The sequence below is a fragment of the Heteronotia binoei genome, chromosome 3, assembly GCF_032191835.1.
Source record: "Heteronotia binoei isolate CCM8104 ecotype False Entrance Well chromosome 3, APGP_CSIRO_Hbin_v1, whole genome shotgun sequence".
NCBI classification, from domain to species: Eukaryota; Metazoa; Chordata; class Lepidosauria; order Squamata; family Gekkonidae; genus Heteronotia; species Heteronotia binoei.
Window position 1 is genome coordinate 188,992,216 of NC_083225.1, and position 20,163 is coordinate 189,012,378.

General features: G+C 52.9%; 1 protein-coding gene across 1 annotated transcript in view; it reads left to right on the forward strand.

The window, feature by feature from the left end:
- The window catches only part of LOC132568842 (unconventional myosin-VIIa-like), a 48,229-nt gene that overhangs the window by 9,710 nt on the left and 18,356 nt on the right, over nt 1–20,163 (forward strand). Inside the window, exons 4-9 of the mRNA XM_060235025.1 lie at nt 4,218–4,375; nt 6,082–6,235; nt 8,514–8,669; nt 11,525–11,630; nt 13,227–13,340; nt 18,131–18,218. Coding sequence (XP_060091008.1) covers nt 4,218–4,375; nt 6,082–6,235; nt 8,514–8,669; nt 11,525–11,630; nt 13,227–13,340; nt 18,131–18,218 — 776 coding nt within the window. The remainder of the gene's footprint in view (nt 1–4,217; nt 4,376–6,081; nt 6,236–8,513; nt 8,670–11,524; nt 11,631–13,226; nt 13,341–18,130; nt 18,219–20,163) is intronic.

The window sequence follows — 20,163 nt, forward strand, 5'->3', positions numbered from 1 at the left end:
GTAGGGCGGGGGTGGCCACACTGTGGCTTGAGATGTGGCTCTTTCACACATATTGTGTGCCTCTCGAAGCCCCCACTCCCACCGACCTAACCCTGGGCACTTGGGCAGAAACAACCAAACCCTGGGCACCTGTTTGAAGAAGAAGATATTGGATTTATATCCTGCCCTCCACTCCAAAGAGTCTCAGAGCGGCTCACAATCTCCTTTACCTTCTCCCCTCCAAAACAGACACCCTGTGAGGTAGATGAAGATATTGGATTTATATCCCGCCCAGTGGCGTCACTGGGGTGGGTTGCACCCTGGGGCCAAGTGCGTGGGTTGCACCCTGGGGCCAAGTCGGTTGCACCCTGGGGCCAAGTGTGCCGGACTCGGAGGGAAGAGCAGCAGTCCTCGTGCGCTGCCCAGAGGTGCTAAATCCCTCGCGTTCGAACAAAGGAAGCCTCCGCCTCGAGAAGCCGAAAGATTTGGGGACGGTAACCGTCCCGAAACTTGAGGAGAGGCGCTGCTCGTCCTGCAAACTACTTCTTCCATCAGTCCGTCCCTCCCAAGGCGCTGGCGGCGGCGCGGGCTTGTGCAAGACCAGTTGCTAGCCGAGAGTGGCGGCTGGGGGAGCTCAGCGCACCTGGCGAGAACCAGCGAGAAAGAAGCCCGCTTCGGGTCCTCGTCGCCTGCCCCCTCCTCCCCCGCCGCCAGCAGCAGCGCCTGCGGTGCGGAGTCTTCAGCACTGGCGCTCATGCGCACTGCCGGCAATGCTCCTGCGCTACCCCTCACCCGCTCCTCCTCTTGCTGCTGCGAGCGCGGCCGATGCCGCCTGTTTTCCTCCTGCGTGAGGGACTCCCTCGCTCTCTGCCTGCCTGCCCCCTTCCCTTCCCTCCTGCGCCCCGCGCGTCTAAAGCCTCCTTTCCCTCGCTGGTTGGCTCGCAACGTCCTCCCTTCCCTGGTTTGCCTGCTCGCCCTCTGATGCCTGCCTGCGGAGAGCTGCGCTTTCCTCTTCCCTCCCGGCCTTCTCTCGCTTCGCCACTGCCTTGAAAGAGCCTCCCCGCGTCTCCCGCCAATAAAGACTGTGATTGCTTGCCGCCTGCTGCCTTCAAAGAGCCCTAGGGGGCCAATGAGAATGCTCTAGGGGGGGGCCAATGGCCCCCTTGGCCCTGCCCTAGTGACGCCTCTGATCCCGCCCTCCACTCTGAAGAGTCTCAGAGCGGCTCACAATCTCCTTTCCCTTCCTCCCCCACAACAGACACCCTGTGAGGTAGATGAAGATATTGGACTTATATCCCGCCCTCCACTCTGAAGAGTCTCAGAGCGGCTCATAATCTCCTTTCCCTTCCTCCCCCACAACAGACACCCTGTGAGGTAGATGAAGATATTGGATTTATATCCCGCCCTCCACTCCGAAGAGTCTCAGAGCGGCTCACAATCTCTTTTCCCTTCCTCCCCCACAACAGACACCCTGTGAGGTAGATGAAGATATTGGATTTATATCCCGCCCTCCACTCCAAAGAGTCTCAGAGCGGCTCACAATCTCCTTTCCCTTCCTCCCCCACAACAGACACCCTGTGAGGTAGATGAAGATATTGGATTTATATCCCGCCCTCCACTCCAAAGAGTCTCAGAGCGGCTCACAATCTCCTTTCCCTTCCTCCCCCACAATAGACACCCTGTGAGGTAGATGAAGATATTGGATTTATATCCCGCCCTCCACTCTGAAGAGTCTCAGAGCGGCTCACAATCTCCTTTCCCTTCCTCCCCCACAATAGACACCCTGTGAGGTAGATGAAGATATTGGATTTATATCCTACCCTCCACTCCGAAGAGTCTCAGAGTTCTTCACAATCTCTTTTACCTTCCTCCCCCACAACAAACACCCTGTGAGGTGGGTGGGGCTGGAGAGGGCTCTCACAGCAGCTGCCCTTTCAAGGACATCCTCTGCCAGAGCTATGGCTGACCCAAGGCCATGCTAGCAGGTGCAAGTGGAGGAGTGGGGAATCAAACCCGGTTCTCCCAGATAAGAGTCCGTGCACTTAAGCACTACACCAAACTGGCTCTCTGAGAGCTCCTCTTGAAGAGCCCTCCTCTTGAAGAGCTTCAGTGCGGGAAAGCCCAGCAGAGCCATATTGCTTGAACTGCCAGCAGTCCAACAGAGGGGCCCTACAGGGGGAAGGGGGTTTTAACAGAGGGGGCCTTGCACCACCACCACCCCCCGGGCCTGATGGGCCCCCACGCCTTTAGGGGCCCCAGGCTGGCTCCCCCCCCCCCGGCCGCCAGTTTCCCCCCTGCTTGCAGCCCTCCTAGCCTGCATGTGCAGTGCTGCTTTTGGGGCAAAGAGAACCCGGAAATCTTACAGGCCTGTTCTGAACCTTGTTGGTCTCCTGTGAATGTCTTGTAAAGGTTGGGTTCCAGTGGTAAATAAGCCTCCAAACTGAAGAAAGACGGATGAAACGTCTGGATATCTGGAACAGACGTCTTTGGAAGGGCTTCTTTTAGTTCCACGAACTAAATACTGGAATATTGCCGCTCCTTGGTGATCGGAAAGACTGCTTTTGAACTGTCTTCTGTGAATGTTTCTTTGCTGCATGTTCTTTTGTATTGTCTATTCTATTAGCGGCCCCGTGGCCCAGAGTGGTAAAGCAGCAGTACGGCAGTCGGAGCCCTCTGCTCATGACCTGAGTTCGATCCCTGCGGAAGCTGGTTCAGGTAGCCGGCTCCAGGTCGACTCAGCCTTCCATCCTTCCGAGGTCGGTCAAATGAGTCCCCAGCTTGCTGAGGGGAAAGCGTAGAGGACTGGGGAAGGCGATGGCAAACCACCCCGTAAAAAGTCTGCTGTGAAAACGTGAAAGCAACGTCACCCCAGAGTCGGAAACGACTGGTGCTTGCACAGGGGACCTTTCCTTTCCTTTCCTTCTCTATTTGAAGTTCTATGTGCAAGCTTTGTCAGGACAGCACTGCCCTTTTCGTTACACTCTCTTGTTTAAAATTGATGGTGTCTCTTAGCGGGTTTTTTTTTGTTTTTTTAAAGTTTTTATTAGTTTCGAAGAATTGGGAATAGGGGACACAGCTTACCTGGTTGCAGCTGATGCTGGCCTCATCCCCAAGTTTGCCTCTCTCTGCCTCTCCCCCGCAGCTTTGCCAAAGGGGCTTCTGAGAAGGGGCCTGCAGGCTGTAGTAGGGGCCGAGCGGCTGATGCTGGCCTCATCCCCAAGTTTGCCTCTCTCTGCCTCTCCCCCGCAGCTTTGCCAAAGGGGCTTCTGAGAAGGGGCCTGCAGGCTGTAGTAGGGGCCGAGCGGCTGATGCTGGCCTCATCCCCAAGTTTGCCTCTCTCTGCCTCTCCCCCGCAGCTTTGCCAAAGGGGCTTCTGAGAAGGGGCCTGCAGGCTGTAGTAGGGGCCGAGCGGCTGATGCTGGCCTCATCCCCAAGTTTGCCTCTCTCTGCCTTTCCCCCGCAGCTTTGCCAAAGGGGCTTCTGAGAAGGGGCCTGCAGGCTGTAGTAGGGGCCGAGCGGCTGATGCTGGCATCATCCCCAAGTGGGTGGTGGGGTGAGCCCTCCGACTCTGAGATCATTTGCGAGGGGGCCCTCGAGGTTTCAACTGCCCAGGGTGTCAAGTCGGCTGATTCAATAACGAGACGTTGTTGATACAAAGTTTCTAGTTTATTGTTATCATGATTCTCGACTGCTGTAAGATTGAAAGACTGGCGAGTATACAATGGAAGCAAGCATATAAGGTATACATCAAAAGGATTCTTGAGGGAGGGGCACTCTATGCAGGGCACATTCACACATTGATGTTACTATTTCGTTCTCAGGCCTGGCTTGGCCTTGAGTGTCTTTCAAGCTCCAAAACTCCCCCGACACTCTGTCTGAGAAGGCACCGTAATCTCTTTCCCAAATTCCCATTTCAAAGCAACACTACATAACAAAGGAAAGGAGGGGGGTGAGGAGCATTCAGGCTCGCAGCATTGGCATACAGTATGGCTTTACCCAGGATACATTTCTCCTGAACCAAAGTTTGAACACAGGCTTGACCAGAGTTGAAGCAGACTTGACACAGGAGCCTCCGCAGGGTTTAATCCAGCCCTGATTCCATGCGGAAGCAACCTAGCCCTGGGCACCTGTGCTGAAGCATGTAGCCCGTTGCCTCTCCGAAAGGACTCCTCCCAAGTCAGGAAGCCTTGAGATCTCACCCTGCTCCATTTCTTTGCCCCCCCCTCTTTTGCCGCCAGGCCTCCTCCGAAGCACACGCTCAGCCGGGTCATGATCACCAAAAACCGAGGGAAAGACAAGATGTGGTCCTACACCCGCGAGCCCATCAAGCAGCCGCTGCTGAAGAAGATCCTGGGAAGCGAGGAGCTCTCTCAAGAAGCGTGCATGGCTTTCGTCGATATCCTTCCCAAACAGGGCTGGCAGATTGGAAGGAGCCTGAGAGAACGCAAGATGGAGGGGCAATCCATTGGTCCAGGCAGGGGTGACCACACTGTGACTCGGGATCCACATAGGGTTCTGCAATTCTTCTTCTTTCTTTTTCTATTTGCCTTTATATCCCGCCCTCCCCGCCGAAGGAGGCTCAAACACCAAACAATAAAACAGTGAGCAAACAATTAAAATTAACAATCATTACCAGTGAAACAATTTTTCTTCTTCTCCTTCTTTCACACGTATTGTGTGGCTCTTGAAGCCCCTACCACCCCATCGGCTGTCTTGGAGAAGAAGATATTGGATTTATATCCCGCCCTCCACTCCAAAGAGTCTCAGAGCGGCTCACAATCTCCTTTACCTTCCTCCCCCACAACAGACACCCTGTGAGGTGGGTGGGGCTGAGAGGGCTCTCACAGCAGCTGCCCTTTCAAGGACAACCTCTGCCAGAGCTAGGGCTGACCCAAGGCCATTCCAGCAGGTGCAAGTGGAGGAGTGGAGAATCATATCTGGTTCTCCCACATAAGAGTCTGCACACTTAACCACTACACCAAGCTGGTTTGGTGTAGCGGTGAAGGGTGCAGACTCTTCTCTGTGAGAACCGAGTTTGATTCCCCCGCTCCTCCCCTTGCAGCTGCTGGAATGGTCATGAGTCAGCCCTAGCTCTCGCAGAGCTGTCCTTGAAAGTGCAGCTTTTGGGGGAGCTCTCTCAGCCCCACCCACAGGGTGTCTGTTGTGGGGCGGGAGGGGGAAGGAAGGTAAAAGGAGATTGTGAGCCGCTCTGAGACTGAGATTTGGAGTGGAAGGCAGTATATAAACCTGATATATTCTTCTTCTTTAATTACTGAGGTTGAGAAGACAAAACTGACCCTAATAGACTAAAAGTCTGATTTCAGTATAAAGGAAGCTTCTTATCTGGGAGAACCAGGTTTGATTCCCCACTCCTCCACTTGCACCTGCTGAGATGGCCTTGGGTCAGCCAGAGCTCTCTTATCTGGGAGAACCGGGTTTGATTGCCCACTCCTCCACTTGCAGCTGCTGGAATGGCCTTGGATCAGCCATAGCTCTCTTCTCTGTGAGAACCGGGTTTGATTGCCCACTCCTGCACTTGCGGCTGCTCGAATGGCCTTGGGTCAGCCATAGCTCTCTTCTCTGGGAGAACCGGGTTTGATTCCCCTCCTCCACTTGCAGCTGCTGGAATGGCCTTGGGTCAGCCAGAGCTCTCTTATCTGGGAGAACCGGGTTTGATTCCCCACTCTTCCACTTGCACCTGCTGGAATGGCCTTGGGTCAGCCATAGCTCTCTTCTCTGGGAGAACCGGGTTTGATTCCCCCCTCCTCCACTTGCGGCTGCTGGAATGGCCTTGGGTCAGCCAGAGCTTTCATAGAGGCTGTCCTTGAAAGGGCAGCTGCTGTAAAAGCACTCTCAGCCCCACCTACCTCGCAGGGTGTTTGTTGGGGAGTTGGGGAAAGTAGAGGAGATTGTGACCGCTCAGAGACTCTGAGATTCAGAGTACAGGGCGGGATATAAATCCAAAATCTTCTGTGTGAGTTCATTAATTTTTTTTTAAACAAAATCCATCTTTTGTTCTGGCTTGAGGGCAGGGTCTTCTATTTGGAAACAGAATCTTCCTTATGCACCCTTGGTTAGCATGCCTTAACAAGGACTGTGTACCTGTCCTGAAGTACATGGGTGACTACCCTTCCAAAAGGACCCGCTCGGTGAACGAGCTGACGGACCAAATATTCGAAGGGGCCTTGAAAGCCGAACCACTCAAAGACGAGATCTATTCCCAGATCCTGAAGCAGCTGACCGACAACCACATCAAGTAAGGAACAGCGTGGCCCGGTGGTTAGAGCGCGTCAGTCCATGGGTGGGGAAGATGGAGACTCAAATCCCCCTCCCTCCCTCAGCCGGGAAGCTCACTGGCCAGTTGCTCTCGTAGCCTGACCTACCTTATAGGGTTGTTGTGAAGGTTAACAGAAAGGAGAGGAACTCATACACCTCGGGAAAGGACAAGATAAAAATGTAACGTATAGGCAAGGCTTTCTTAAAGCAGGAAAGCACAGGAACACAGTTCTGGCTGGCTTGATGTCAGGGGTGTGGCCTAGTCAGGGGTGTGGCCTAATATGCAAATGAGTTCCTGCTGGGCTTTTTCTACACAAAAAACCCTGTATAAAGATATGCCTTTGCCTTCTTCTCACTGCTGTGCATTTCTAGAATAATATCAGTTGGGGAAAAATTGCCTTATTATGGGAGGGGTACGATCAGCTCTTAATTATCCAGACTCCTCCTCAACCTTTTCCCAGTGTTTTAATGCAGTGGTGTCAAACTCATTTGTTGTGAGGGCCGGATCTGGCATAAATGAGACCTTGTCGGGCCGGGCCATGTGTCTACCTATTTAAGATTAGATAGCCGAGATATAAATTTTATTAAAGACACAGAAAAACACAACGATTTTTTTAAAAAAAACGTAAAACATGCTTAAAACTTTGGCACTCGGTCTTAAAGTGCTTTCTTTGTATCTCTCCCATGGGATCCAGGGAACTGGGCAAAGGAAGCTCTGGCCCTTTCCTTTCTTCCCCAGGGGACCAGGAGGGGGAAGAGCCTCAGCCAATAGAAGGAAGCGAGGCTTGGCTCAGTAGCTCTGCTGTGCGACTGAGAGAGCTTGGCAAAGCAAACTTTGCCTCCCCCCCCCTTCCTCTCCAAGGGAGGAATCTTGGCAAATGGAGAATATGGAGGCTTTGTTCTGTAACTCCAGTGCGATTGAGCAAGCCTGGCAAAGCAAGCTGTGATGCAGAAGGAAGCGAGAGAGAGGGAGAAGGAAGCAGACAAGAGCCAGTTGCTCAGGGACCTGAGAGGAACCCTCCGGGGGCCTGATTCGGCTCCAGGCCACAAGTTTGACACTTCTGTTTTAATGGGTGGAGGCGCATGTCCTTGCAGCCAGATCTCCTGACAGTGTTGGGATGTTGCATAAAAAGAAGCCACAGTGAATCCTGTCCCCCACCCCCACATCAGCTGTTGCCTTAACTTTGAAGTGGGGGGAAGCCGCCCTGAACCTGCTTCGGCGGGAAGGCCAGGATATAAACTGAATAAACTAAACTAAACTACCATGAGGAAGGATATAAGAACACCAGAAGAGCCCTGCTGGACCAGACCAGTGGTCCATCTAGTCCAGCATCCTGTCTCACACAGTGGCCAACCAGTTCCTCTGTAGGGCCAACAACAGGGCAGAGAGGCCGAGGCCTTTCCTTGAGAAGAACATCAGAAGAGCCCTGCTGGATCAGACCAGTGAGGGTCCATCTAGTCCAGCCTCCTGTTTCACACAGGGGCCAGCCAGTTCCTCTGGAGGGTCAACAACAGGGCAGAGAGGCCGAGGCCTTCCCTTGAGAAGAACCTCAGAAGAGCCCTGCTGGGTCAGATCAGGGAGGGTCCATCTAGCCCAGCTTCCTGTTCACACAGGGGCCAGCCAGTTCCTCTGGAGGGTCAACAACAGGGCAGAGAGGCCGAGGCCTTCCCTTGAGAAGAACATCAGAAGAGCCCTGCTGGATCAGACCAGCGGTCCATCTAGTCCAGCATCCTGTCTCACGCAGTGGTCAGCCCTGGTTACTACTTGGATGGGAGAGCACCCAGGATGGGTTAAAGTGGATTAAAGTCCAGGGTTGCTACGCAGAGGCAGGCAACGGCCGACCACCTCTGTTTAGCTCTCACCTCGGAAACCCTTACTGGGTCCCCATAGGCTGGTGGCACTTTCCACACTTCGACTGATTTCGCACTCGGGCTTGTTCCGAGCAGAGAGCCCTTTTGCTCCCAGGGCTCTTCTCCGTTTCCACGCAAGTCGCCCCGGAGCTGCGAGTGGGCGCGGCGCTCTCCCGCGACAAGCAGGATCCTCCGCCAAGCGGTTTCTGCTCGTCGCGGGAGAACGGCACGCCCACTTGCAGCTCCGGGGCAACTTGCACGAAAACGGGAGAACAGCGCCGGGAGCAAAAGGGCTCTCCGCTTGGAACCAGCCCTAGTGCGAAATCCGTCACAGTTTCGTAAATGAGCGCTTAACTGATTTGTGTGTGTGTGTGACTTAGAACTTGCTCCCCTGTTACTTTCCAAAGGTACAGCGAGGAGAGAGGGTGGGAGCTCCTTTGGCTCTGCACGGGCCTCTTCCCTCCGAGCAACGTCCTCCTGCCCCATGTCCAGCGCTTTATCCAGTCCCGGAAGCATCACCCGCTGGCCAACGACTGCATGCAGAGGCTGCAGAAGGCACTGAGGTAATCTATCGAGTCGGTACCTGCAGGACACAGCCAGGTTTTTTTCTGAGCAGGAACACACAGGAACGCAGTTCCGGCTGGCTGGGTGTCAAGGGGTGTGGCCTGATATCCAAATGAGTCCCTGCTGGGCTTTTTTGTGAGATGAAAGTGGTGTCAGGGGGTGTGGCCTAATATGCAAATGAATTCCGGCCGGGCTTTTCCTGCAAAAAAGGCCCTGTGTGAAACAAGGGTGATTTCAGGGGTGTGTGGCCTTATATGCAAATGAGTTCCTGCCGGGCTTTTTCTACAAAAAAGGCCCCGTGTGCAACAATGGTGCTGTCAGGGGGTGTGGCCTAAAATGCAATTAAGTTTCTGCTGGGCTTTCTCTACAAAAAAGGCCCTGTGTGAAACAGTGGTGATGTCAGGGGTGGTGGCCCAATATGCAAATGAGTTCCTGCTGGGTTTTTTCTGCAAAAAAGGCCCTATATAAAACAACAGTGAGGTCAGGGGTTGTGGCCTAATATTGAAATGAGTTCCTGCTGGGCTTTTTCTACAAAAAAAAGTCCTGTGTGAAACAATGGGGATGTCAGGGGAGTCGCTTGATATGCAAATTAATTCCTGCTGGGCTTTTTCTACAAAGAAAGGCCCCACGTGAAACAATGGTGATGTTAGGGGGTGTGGCCTAATACACAAATAAGTTTCTGCTGGGCTTTCTCTATAAAACAGGCCCTGTATGAAACAGTGGTGATGTCAGGGGTGTGGCCCAATATCCAAATGAGTTCCTGCTGGGTTTTTTCTGCAAAAAAAGCCCTATATGAAACAACAGTGAGGTCAGGGGTTGTGACCTAATATTGAAATGAGTTCCTGCTGGGCTTTTTCTACAAAAAAGTCCTGTGTGAAACAATGGGGATGTCAAGGGAGTGGCTTGATATGCAAATTAAATCCTGCTGGCTTTTTCTACAAAAAAAGGCCCCACGTGAAGCAACGGTGATGTTAGGGGGTGTGGCCTAATACGCAAATGAGTTCCTGCTGGGCTTTTTCTACAAAAAAGTCCTGTGTGAAACAATGGGGATGTCAGGGGAGTGGCTTGATATGCAAATTAGTTTCTTTTTCTACAAAAAAAGCCCAGTGTGAAACAATGGTGGTGTCAGGGGGTGTTGCCTAATATGCAAATAAGTTCCTGCTGAGCTTTTTCTACAAAAAAGGTCCGTGTAAAACAACGGTGATGTCGGGGTGTGTGGTGTAATATGCAGATAATTTCTGCTAGGCTTTCTCTTCAAAAAAGGCCCTGTGTGAAACAGCGGTGACGTCACGGGTTTGACCTAATATGCAAATGAGTTCCTGTTGGGCTTTTTCCTACAAGAAAAACCCTGTGTGAAACCGTGGTGCTGTCAGGGGTGTGGCCTAATATACCAATGAGTTCCTGCTGGGTTGTTTCTACAAAAAATTGTCCATCAGCGCTCACTTCATTAGTAGGCAAACTGGCTGGTCAAAGGGGTGGTAGTAAGCATGCTGGGAGAAAAGTTAAAAAAGAAAAGCAAGGCTTTGTCTACGCACAGGAAGTTTGTAGCATAGAGTTCTTGCCAATTCCTAGAGCTACCTGGAAGTGACAAAGGGTAGCTCTCACAATCACCTGGAAGTTCTTACCATAGAATTCCTGGTGATTGCTAGAGCTACCTTACATCACTTCCGGGGAGCTTTAGGAAATGACAGGAACTCTATGGTAAGGACTTCCTGAAAGTAGCTGAGGCCTTATTTTGCTTTTGAAATTTTTCTCCCAGGATGCTCCCATCCCCACAATACTGCTGCCATTTACTGCCTGTAAAACTAGTAGTAACCAAGCTGAAGCATGGTAGCCTGTCAGTGCAGGAACTCCCCCAGGTGCGAATGCGAGAGCTAGTTTGGTGTAGTGCAGGGGCGGGGAACCTTTTTTCTGCCAAGGGCCATATGGATATTTATAACACCATTCGCGGGCCATAAAAAATTATCAACTTAATAACAGCGCTCCGCTGAGGGAGAATGATTCAGGCCAGCAAAATTAATGCAAATGATTGTTTTTCTATTTGATGTCATGTGGAGAGAGCCTAATCTGGCGCGCATACACACACACACCCGGCCCACCGCCCTAGGCAAATGCATAGGTCGAGGGCTTTTTTGTAGAAAAAGCCCAGCAGGAACTCAGTAGCATATTAGACCACATCCCCTAATATTAGCATATTAGGTCACACGCTCATTAGCATATTAGGCCACACCATCTGGGATAATCAAGTGCAAATTGAACTGGGAGAGTAACTTTCCCAGGCTCTGCGGCAATTCTGGCCGGCCAGCCAGGCCCCAGGGAGGCTGCTGCACAGTACATCTGGGCCCTGTGATCCCTGCCTGGCCCTGGGGAGGCTGCTGCACAGCACAGCTGGGCCCCACGATCCTCTCTGGCCAGCCAGGCCCCAGAGAGGCTGCCACATGGCTCGGTTGGGCCCAGCAATCCCCGAGGGCCTCACCAAGTGATCTTGAGGGCCGTAGACGGCCCTCGGGAGGTTCCCCACCCCTGGTGTAGTGGTTAAGTGTGCGGACTCTTATCTGGGAGAACTGGGTTTGATTCCCCATTCCTCCGCTCAGGGTCAGCCATAGCTCTCACAGGAGTTGTCCTTGAAAGGGCAGCTGCTGTTAGAGCCCTCTCAGCCCCACCTACCTCACAGGGTGTCTGTTGTGGGAGAGGAAGATAAAGGAGATTGTGAGCCGCTCTGAGACTCTGAAATTCAGAGTATAGGGCGGGATGTAAATCCAATATTTACACGCCTTCATTATGCTTAAACTGGACCTTAGCAAAGAAAAGATTCAGTGGCTCCACACTCACAGCAAGCTCCTTTCCTTTCTAGGAATGGCTCTCGCAAGTACCCTCCCCACCTGGTGGAAGTGGAGGCGATTCAGCACAAAACAACTCAGATATTCCATAAAGTGTACTTCCCGGATGACACAGATGAGGTAAAGGCAAGCTTTTTTCGGGGGGGGGGGCGTTGGCAGACAGTTTTCTCCCGTTGAGGATCTAAGGCCACCTCTGTACAATTCCATACATACAGGCTTTTTCTCCTGTCCGATTCCTCGGATAGCCTTGAGATGAGGACAGTGTGAATTAGGGTTGCCAAGTCCAATTCAAGAAATATCTGGGAAATTGGGGGTGGAGCCAGGAGACTTTGGGGGTAGAGCCAGGAGACATTGGGGGCGGAGCCAGGAGCAAGGGTGTGACGAGCACAATTGAACTCCAAAGGGAGTTCTGGCCATCACATTGAAAGGGACAGCACACCTTTTTAAATGCCTTCCTTCCATAGGAAATAAAGAAGGATAGGGGCACCTCCTTTGGGGGCTCATAGAATTGGACTCCCTGGTCCAATCGTTTTGAAACTTGGGTGGTACTTTGGGAAGAGGCACTAGATACTATACTGAAACTCTGGTGCTTCTACTTCAAAAAACAGCTCCCCCAGAGCCCCCGAAACCTCTAGATCAATATTATACCATATGAGAATCGATCTCCACATAGGGAATAATGAAGTGCTCAGCAGACGTTTCCCTCCTCCCTCCACCCCGTTTCTGGCGACTCTGAACGAGGGATTGGCCTCTCTACTCACAAGTTGCTGCCAACTTCCTCCAAGTAACACAGACACACCATCCCAAGAGGAAGCCTTTCAATCGGAGCCTTAAGCCTCCGGAGGTGGAAAGGCACATGGTCGTCTGGGGGTGGGGTTTCCCCCCGCCGGCCAGCTGACTGGGGGCGGGAAGGAGCCTGGGAAAGCGGAAGAAACCCCACTGGGACCTGGGGATTGGCAACCCTAGTGTGAATCTGAGATCCTCGAGACCCCCTCGTGCTTCCTCCATCTTCAGACCTCAGTCCACATCCGGCCCTGGGTTGTAGGGTTGCCAAATCTAACTCAGATAATATCTGGGGACTTTGGGGGTGGGGCCGGGAAACTTTGGGGGTGGAGCACACAGGAGTGCAGTTCCCCCGAATATGGTCTTCATTTCCTCACCCAAGCAGCTGCAAATCATCTCTCTCTCTCTCTCTCTCTCTCTCTCTCTCTCTCTCTCACACACACACACACACACACACACAGAAGCAAAAATAAAACAGTTTGCAATCCCACACTCATGTGGTCTCACTGGGGCAATTTACTCACGAGTTGCTGAACTTCCAACAATGCAGGGAAACCAAAGGTTCAAGTTTACCCTTTGCTATGCAAACGACCTCTGAAAAGCTTGCACAACAAACGGAGGGTCTGGGCTGTTTTCATAGCTCCTGGGAGCAGCCAGGTTGTTCTGCCTGCTCACCCCGCCCCCCTTCAGCCTTAAAGATGCAGGCACACCATCCCAAAAGGAAGCTTTTGCAAGCTTTCTCCTAGCGTTCTGAAGGGAAAGAGCATAGGGTAGCTGTGGGGGCGGAGCTTCCCTCCCAATGGCCAACTGACCGGGGGCGGGAAGGAGCCTGGGAAAGCGGGAGAACACCCACCGGCACCTGGGGATTGGCAACCCTACTGGATTGTGGGCCGCTGGCAGTCTAAAAGCGTGACCTCCAGTTTTTCCCGGCAGGCGTTCGAAGTCGAATCGAGCACCAAAGCCAAGGACTTCTGCCAGAACATCTCCACCAGGTTGTTGCTGAAGGCCTCGGAAGGGTTCAGCCTTTTCGTCAAAATCTCTGACAAGGTAAGAAGAAGAAGATATTGGATTTATATCCCGCCCTCCACTCCGAAGAGTCTCAGAGCGGCTCACAATCTCCTTTCCCTTCCTCCCCCACAACAGACACCCTGTGAGGTAGATGAAGACATTGGATTTATATCCCGCCCTCCACTCCGAAGAGTCTCAGAGTGGCTCACAATCTCCTTTATCTCCACCCCCCCACAACAGACACCCTGTGAGGTAGATGAAGATATTGGATTTATATCCCGCCCTCCACTCCAAAGAGTCTCAGAGCGGCTCACAATCTCCTTTACCTTCCTCCCCCACAACAGACACTCTGTGAGGTAGATGAAGATATTGGATTTATATCCCGCCCTCCACTCCAAAGAGTCTCAGAGCGGCTCACAATCTCCTTTACCTTCCTCCCCCACAACAGACACCCTGTGAGGTAGATGAAGATATTGGATTTATATCCCGCCCTCCACTCCGAAGAGTCTCAGAGCGGCTCACAATCTCCTTTCCCTTCCTCCCCCACAACAGTCACCCTGTGAGGTAGATGAAGATATTGGATTTATATCCCGCCCTCCACTCCGAAGAGTCTCAGAGCGGCTCACAATCTCCTTTCCCTTCCTCCCCCACAACAGACACCCTGTGAGGTAGATGAAGATATTGGATTTATATCCCGCCCTCCACTCCGAAGAGTCTCAGAGTGGCTCACAATCTCCTTTCCCTTCCTCCCCCACAACAGACACCCTGTGAGGTAGATGAAGATATTGGATTTATATCCCGCCCTCCACTCTGAAGAGTCTCAGAGCGGCTCACGATCTCCTTTACCTTCCTCCCCCACAACAGACACCCTGTGAGGTAGATGAAGATATTGGATTTATATCCCGCCCTCCACTCCGAAGAGTCTCAGAGTGGCTCACAATCTCCTTTCCCTTCCTCCCCCACAACAGTCACCCTGTGAGGTGGGTGGGGCTGGAGAGGGCTCTCCCAGCAGCTGCCCTTTCAAGGACAACCTCTGTGAGAGCTCTGGCTGACCCAAGGCCATTCCAGCAGCTGCAAGTGGAGGAGTGGGGAATCAAACCCGGTTCTCCCAGATAAGAGTCCGCACACTTAACCACTACACCAAACTGGCTCCAAGCAGCCTGGGCTGTAAGGGGAGTCAAATAGACGATGGGGTTGCCAGCTTCCTGGAAAGCTTCTGGAGGATACAAGAGATCTCCAGACTAGGGCTCTCTCTGTTCCTCTGGAGAAAACGTCTACTTCGGAGGGTGGGCCGTATATCGTGATACCCTCCTCAAGTCCTTCCCGTCCCCAAATCCTGCCTTTCCCAGGCTCCGTTCCCAAAACTCCAGCAATTCCTCAGCCCAGAATTGGGAACCCTGATAGTAAAAGATGGCCGCCACCTCAGCCAAGATAAATCAACACTGAGATAGACCAGGGCTTTTTTTTTGAGCAGGAACGCAGTTGGTGTCAGGGGATGCAAATGAGTTCCTGCTGGTCTTTTTCTACAAAAAAGCCCGGAGAGAGACCTAGACTTAGCGGGGGAACTTACTAAGGATCAGAGGAAGGGGTGAATTCGTTCCCCATGCAGTTCCCCAATCAAACGTGCCTCCAGCTGCCTCCAGACCTCCTGATGGCCCCTGGGTTTTGGCCACCGAGTGACCCAGTGTTGGACTAGATAGGCCATTGGCCTGATCCAGCATGGCTTCTCTTTTGTCTAGGGAAGGGATGCTCTGACTTCTTGGTGCTTGGGGGACAACAGTATGAGGGATTCTGGAGTTCTGGCCTTGCTGGTGGACCTCCTGATGGCCCCTGGGTTTTGGCCACCGAGTGACCCAGTGTTGGACTAGATAGGCCATTGGCCTGATCCAGCATGGCTTCTCTTTTGTCTAGGGAAGGGATGCTCTGACTTCTTGGTGCTTGGGGGACAACAGTATGAGGGATTCTGGAGTTCTGGCCTTGCTGGTGGACCTCCTGATGGCCCCTGGGTTTTGGCCACCGAGTGACCCAGTGTTGGACTAGATAGGCCATTGGCCTGATCCAGCATGGCTTCTCTTTTGTCTAGGGAAGGGATGCTCTGACTTCTTGGTGCTTGGGGGACAACAGTATGAGGGATTCTGGAGTTCTGGCCTTGCTGGTGGACCTCCTGATGGCCCCTGGGTTTTGGCCACCGAGTGACCCAGTGTTGGACTAGATAGGCCATTGGCCTGATCCAGCATGGCTTCTCTTTTGTCTAGGGAAGGGATGCTCTGACTTCTTGGTGCTTGGGGGACAACAGTATGAGGGATTCTGGAGTTCTGGCCTTGCTGGTGGACCTCCTGATGCCCCCTGGGTTTTGGCCACCGAGTGACCCAGTGTTGGACTAGATAGGCCATTGGCCTGATCCAGCATGGCTTCTCTTTTGTCTAGGGAAGGGATGCTCTGTCTTCTTGGTGCTTGGGGGACAACAGTATGAGGGATTCTGGAGTTCTGGCCTTGCTGGTGGACCTCCTGATGCCCCCTGGGTTTTGGCCACCGAGTGACCCAGTGTTGGACTAGATAGGCCATTGGCCTGATCCAGCATGGCTTCTCTTTTGTCTAGGGAAGGGATGCTCTGTCTTCTTGGTGCTTGGGGGACAACAGTATGAGGGATTCTGGAGTTCTGGCCTTGCTGGTGGACCTCCTGATGGCCCCTGGGTTTTGGCCACCGAGTGACCCAGTGTTGGACTAGATAGGCCATTGGCCTGATCCAGCATGGCTTCTCTTTTGTCTAGGGAAGGGATGCTCTGACTTCTTGGTGCTTGGGGGACAACAGTATGAGGGATTCTGGAGTTCTGGCCTTGCTGGTGGACCTCCTGATGCCCCCTGGGTTTTGGCCACCGAGTGACCCAGTTTTGGACTAGATAGGCCATTGGCCTGATCCAGCATGGCTTCTCTTTTGTCTAGGGAAGGGATGCTCTGTCTTCTTGGTGCTTGGGGGACAACAGTATGAGGGATTCTGGAGTTCTGGCCTTGCTGGTGGACCTCCTGATGGCCCCTGGGTTTTGGCCACCGAGTGACCCAGTGTTGGACTAGATAGGCCATTGGCCTGATCCAGCATGGCTTCTCTTTTGTCTAGGGAAGGGATGCTCTGACTTCTTGGTGCTTGGGGGACAACAGTATGAGGGATTCTGGAGTTCTGGCCTTGCTGGTGGACCTCCTGATGCCCCCTGGGTTTTGGCCACCGAGTGACCCAGTGTTGGACTAGATAGGCCATTGGCCTGATCCAGCATGGCTTCTCTTTTGTCTAGGGAAGGGATGCTCTGTCTTCTTGGTGCTTGGGGGACAACAGTATGAGGGATTCTGGAGTTCTGGCCTTGCTGGTGGACCTCCTGATGGCCCCTGGGTTTTGGCCACCGAGTGACCCAGTGTTGGACTAGATAGGCCATTGGCCTGATCCAGCATGGCTTCTCTTTTGTCTAGGGAAGGGATGCTCTGACTTCTTGGTGCTTGGGGGACAACAGTATGAGGGATTCTGGAGTTCTGGCCTTGCTGGTGGACCTCCTGATGCCCCCTGGGTTTTGGCCACCGAGTGACCCAGTTTTGGACTAGATAGGCCATTGGCCTGATCCAGCATGGCTTCTCTTTTGTCTAGGGAAGGGATGCTCTGACTTCTTGGTGCTTGGGGGACAACAGTATGAGGGATTCTGGAGTTCTGGCCTTGCTGGTGGACCTCCTGATGGCCCCTGGGTTTTGGCCACCGAGTGACCCAGTGTTGGACTAGATAGGCCATTGGCCTGATCCAGCATGGCTTCTCTTTTGTCTAGGGAAGGGATGCTCTGACTTCTTGGTTCTTGGGGGACAACAGTATGAGGGATTCTGGAGTTCTGGCCTTGCTGGTGGACCTCCTGATGGCCCCTGGGTTTTGGCCACCGAGTGACCCAGTGTTGGACTAGATAGGCCATTGGCCTGATCCAGCATGGCTTCTCTTTTGTCTAGGGAAGGGATGCTCTGACTTCTTGGTTCTTGGGGGACAACAGTATGAGGGATTCTGGAGTTCTGGCCTTGCTGGTGGACCTCCTGATGGCCCCTGGGTTTTGGCCACCGAGTGACCCAGTGTTGGACTAGATAGGCCATTGGCCTGATCCAGCATGGCTTCTCTTTTGTCTAGGGAAGGGATACTCTGTCTTCTTGGTGCTTGGGGGACAACAGTATGAGGGATTCTGGAGTTCTGGCCTTGCTGGTGGACTGCCTGATGACCCCACAGTGTTCGACTGGATAGGCCATTGGCCTAATCCAACATGGCTTCTCTTATGTTCCTATGTCTGGGGCAGTGATGCTCTGTCTTCTTGGTGCTTGGTGGGGGGGCAACAGCATGAGGGCTTCTGGAGTTCTGGCCTTGCTGGTGGACCGCCTGATGACCCCACAGTGTTCGACTGGATAGGCCATTGGCCTAATCCAACATGGCTTCTCTTATGTTCCTATGTCTGGGGCAGTGATGCTCTGCCTTCTTGGTGGTTGGGGGACAACAGCATGAGGGATTCTGGAGTTCTGGCCTTGCTGGTGGACCGCCTGATGACCCCACAGTGTTTGACTGAATAGGCCATTGGCCTGATCCAACATGGCTTCTCTCATGTTCCTACGTCTGGGGCAGTGATGCTGTGTCTTCTTGGTGCTTGGGAGGTAACAGTGGGAGCGCTTCTGGAGTTCTGGCCGCACTGGTGGACTTCCTGATGGCCCCTGGGTTTTGGTCACCATGTAACACAGAGTGTTGGACTAGATGGGCCATTGGCCTGATCCACCTTCCACTTGCCTTGATTTATGGACGATTTAACCGCATGCAATTCTTCCAGGTCATCAGCGTACCTGAAGGGGATTTCTTCTTTGACTTTGTCAGACACTTGACAGACTGGATAAAGAAAGCGAGGCCGGCAAAAGACGGTAATCCCCCGAATCTTCTCATCTCTCGCCTGTGTTGTGTTTTTTTTTCATTCCAGAGGATCGACATGAGACCTTCAGGTCCATGTGACGGAGGTATCCCAGTGTGGTCTGCACACCCATAAAAACCCCTCTTGGTTTTTATGTAACAACCTGCCTTCTGAACACCTCCCCACTCCCTAGACCAGGGGTCCTCAAACTTTTTAAATAGGGGGCCAGTTCACTGTCCCTCCGACTGTTGGAGGGCCGGACTGTTGTGGTGGCTGCCGTTACTGTACAAGGCCGCGGGCCGTCAGTTCTCCGTCTTCTGCATCTCTCTCCCTTCCCCACACCACACACCCCAGCCTGGGAACTCACCTCACCTCGGTATCGCCTCACACTCTGTCTCTGCCGCCTCAGCCCAGTGCCGGAAGTGTGCATTGCTAACGCAAGTTTAGGTCGAACGTCACTTCCGGTCTGATTTTGCCATCACCCAGCGGGCCGCATAAACGTCCTCAGCGGGTCGCATCTGGCCCGCGGGCCGTAGTTTGAGGACCCCTGCCCTAGACAAATAGAACTACCCAAAAAAAGCACTTTCCATTGGCCTCAGGGGTTGTGGTGCTGGAGCTGTACGTTCTGAGCAGTGTTCCTTCTAAGCTGAGTTAGCGTAAGCTAGCTCACAGTTTTTCAACCTCCGGCTCACGCTTTTTTGTCTTGGCTCAGGAAAGATGGCCCCAGAGCGCACTCATTTATGCGGCAGCCCAATCAGCTGCTCACAACTTTCATGCCAGTAGCTCACGAAGTTAGGATTTTTGCTCACCAGGCTCCACAGCTTAGCGGGAGGATTGGTTCTAAGTAGCTGACCCCAGGCGTTTGGAATGCCTTGAAGCTTCCGAGATGTCTTCGATGGCAGCTCCACACGGATCGCGGTACAGTAGTCCAGTCCGGCAGTTGCAGTGGCATGGAGCGGTGTGGCTAGATCGTCTAAATAAGGAGCCAGTTCAAGAGCCCCCTGTAACTGAAAGAGGGTGCTCCTAAGCAATAACACTCACCTGTTTATCCATTAACAAGGCTAGGTCTAAGATTGTACCCTAAAGCTCTTAACTTGAACTTCCAAAGAAAACTTTAATTCCATCTAGATCTGGTAGATGAACATCAACCAGACTGTCCGCCTTCCCAGCCGTCGCCACCTGTGTCTTGTCTGGATTAAGTTTCAGTTTGTTTACCTTCAGCCACTTTTTTTTTGGGGGGGGGGGTTGTATTTTTTTATATGTGAATGTGTGCATGTATGTGTGTGCACGCACACCTGGAAGTCACAGTGACCTCCGGTGACTGACCCCTACTGAGGGCCTGGAGGATATTCAGAGAGGTGGCTGAATAAAGCCTGCCCCTGCCCTCCAGCTCTGGTATTCCAAAGAGGTCTCCCATACAAGGACTTGCCGGAGAAGAACCTGGAAGTCATGGGGACCTCTGTTGACTGACCCCTACTGGGGGGCTGGAGGATATTGAGGGAGGTGGCTGAATAAAGCCTGCCCCTGCCCTCCAGCTCTGGTATTCTGAAGAGGTCTCCCATGCAAGGACTTGCCAGAGAAGAACCTGGAAGTCATGGGGACCTCTGTTGACTGACCCCTACTGGGGGGCTGGAGGATATTGAGGGAGGTGGCTGAATAAAGCCTGCCCCTGCCCTCCAGCTCTGGTATTCCGAAGAGGTCTCCCATACAAGGACTTGCCAGAGAAGAACCTGGAAGTCATGGGGACCTCTGTTGACTGACCCCTACTGGGGGGCAGGAGGATATTCAGGGAGGTGGCTGAATAAAGCCTGCCCCTGCCCTCCAGCTCTGGTATTCCAAGGTCTCCCATTCAAGTACTTGCCAGAGAAAAACCTGGAAGCCGTGTTAACTTCTGGTGACTGACCCCTACTGGAGGCCTGGAGGATATTCAGGGAGGTGGCTGAATAAAGCCTGCCCCT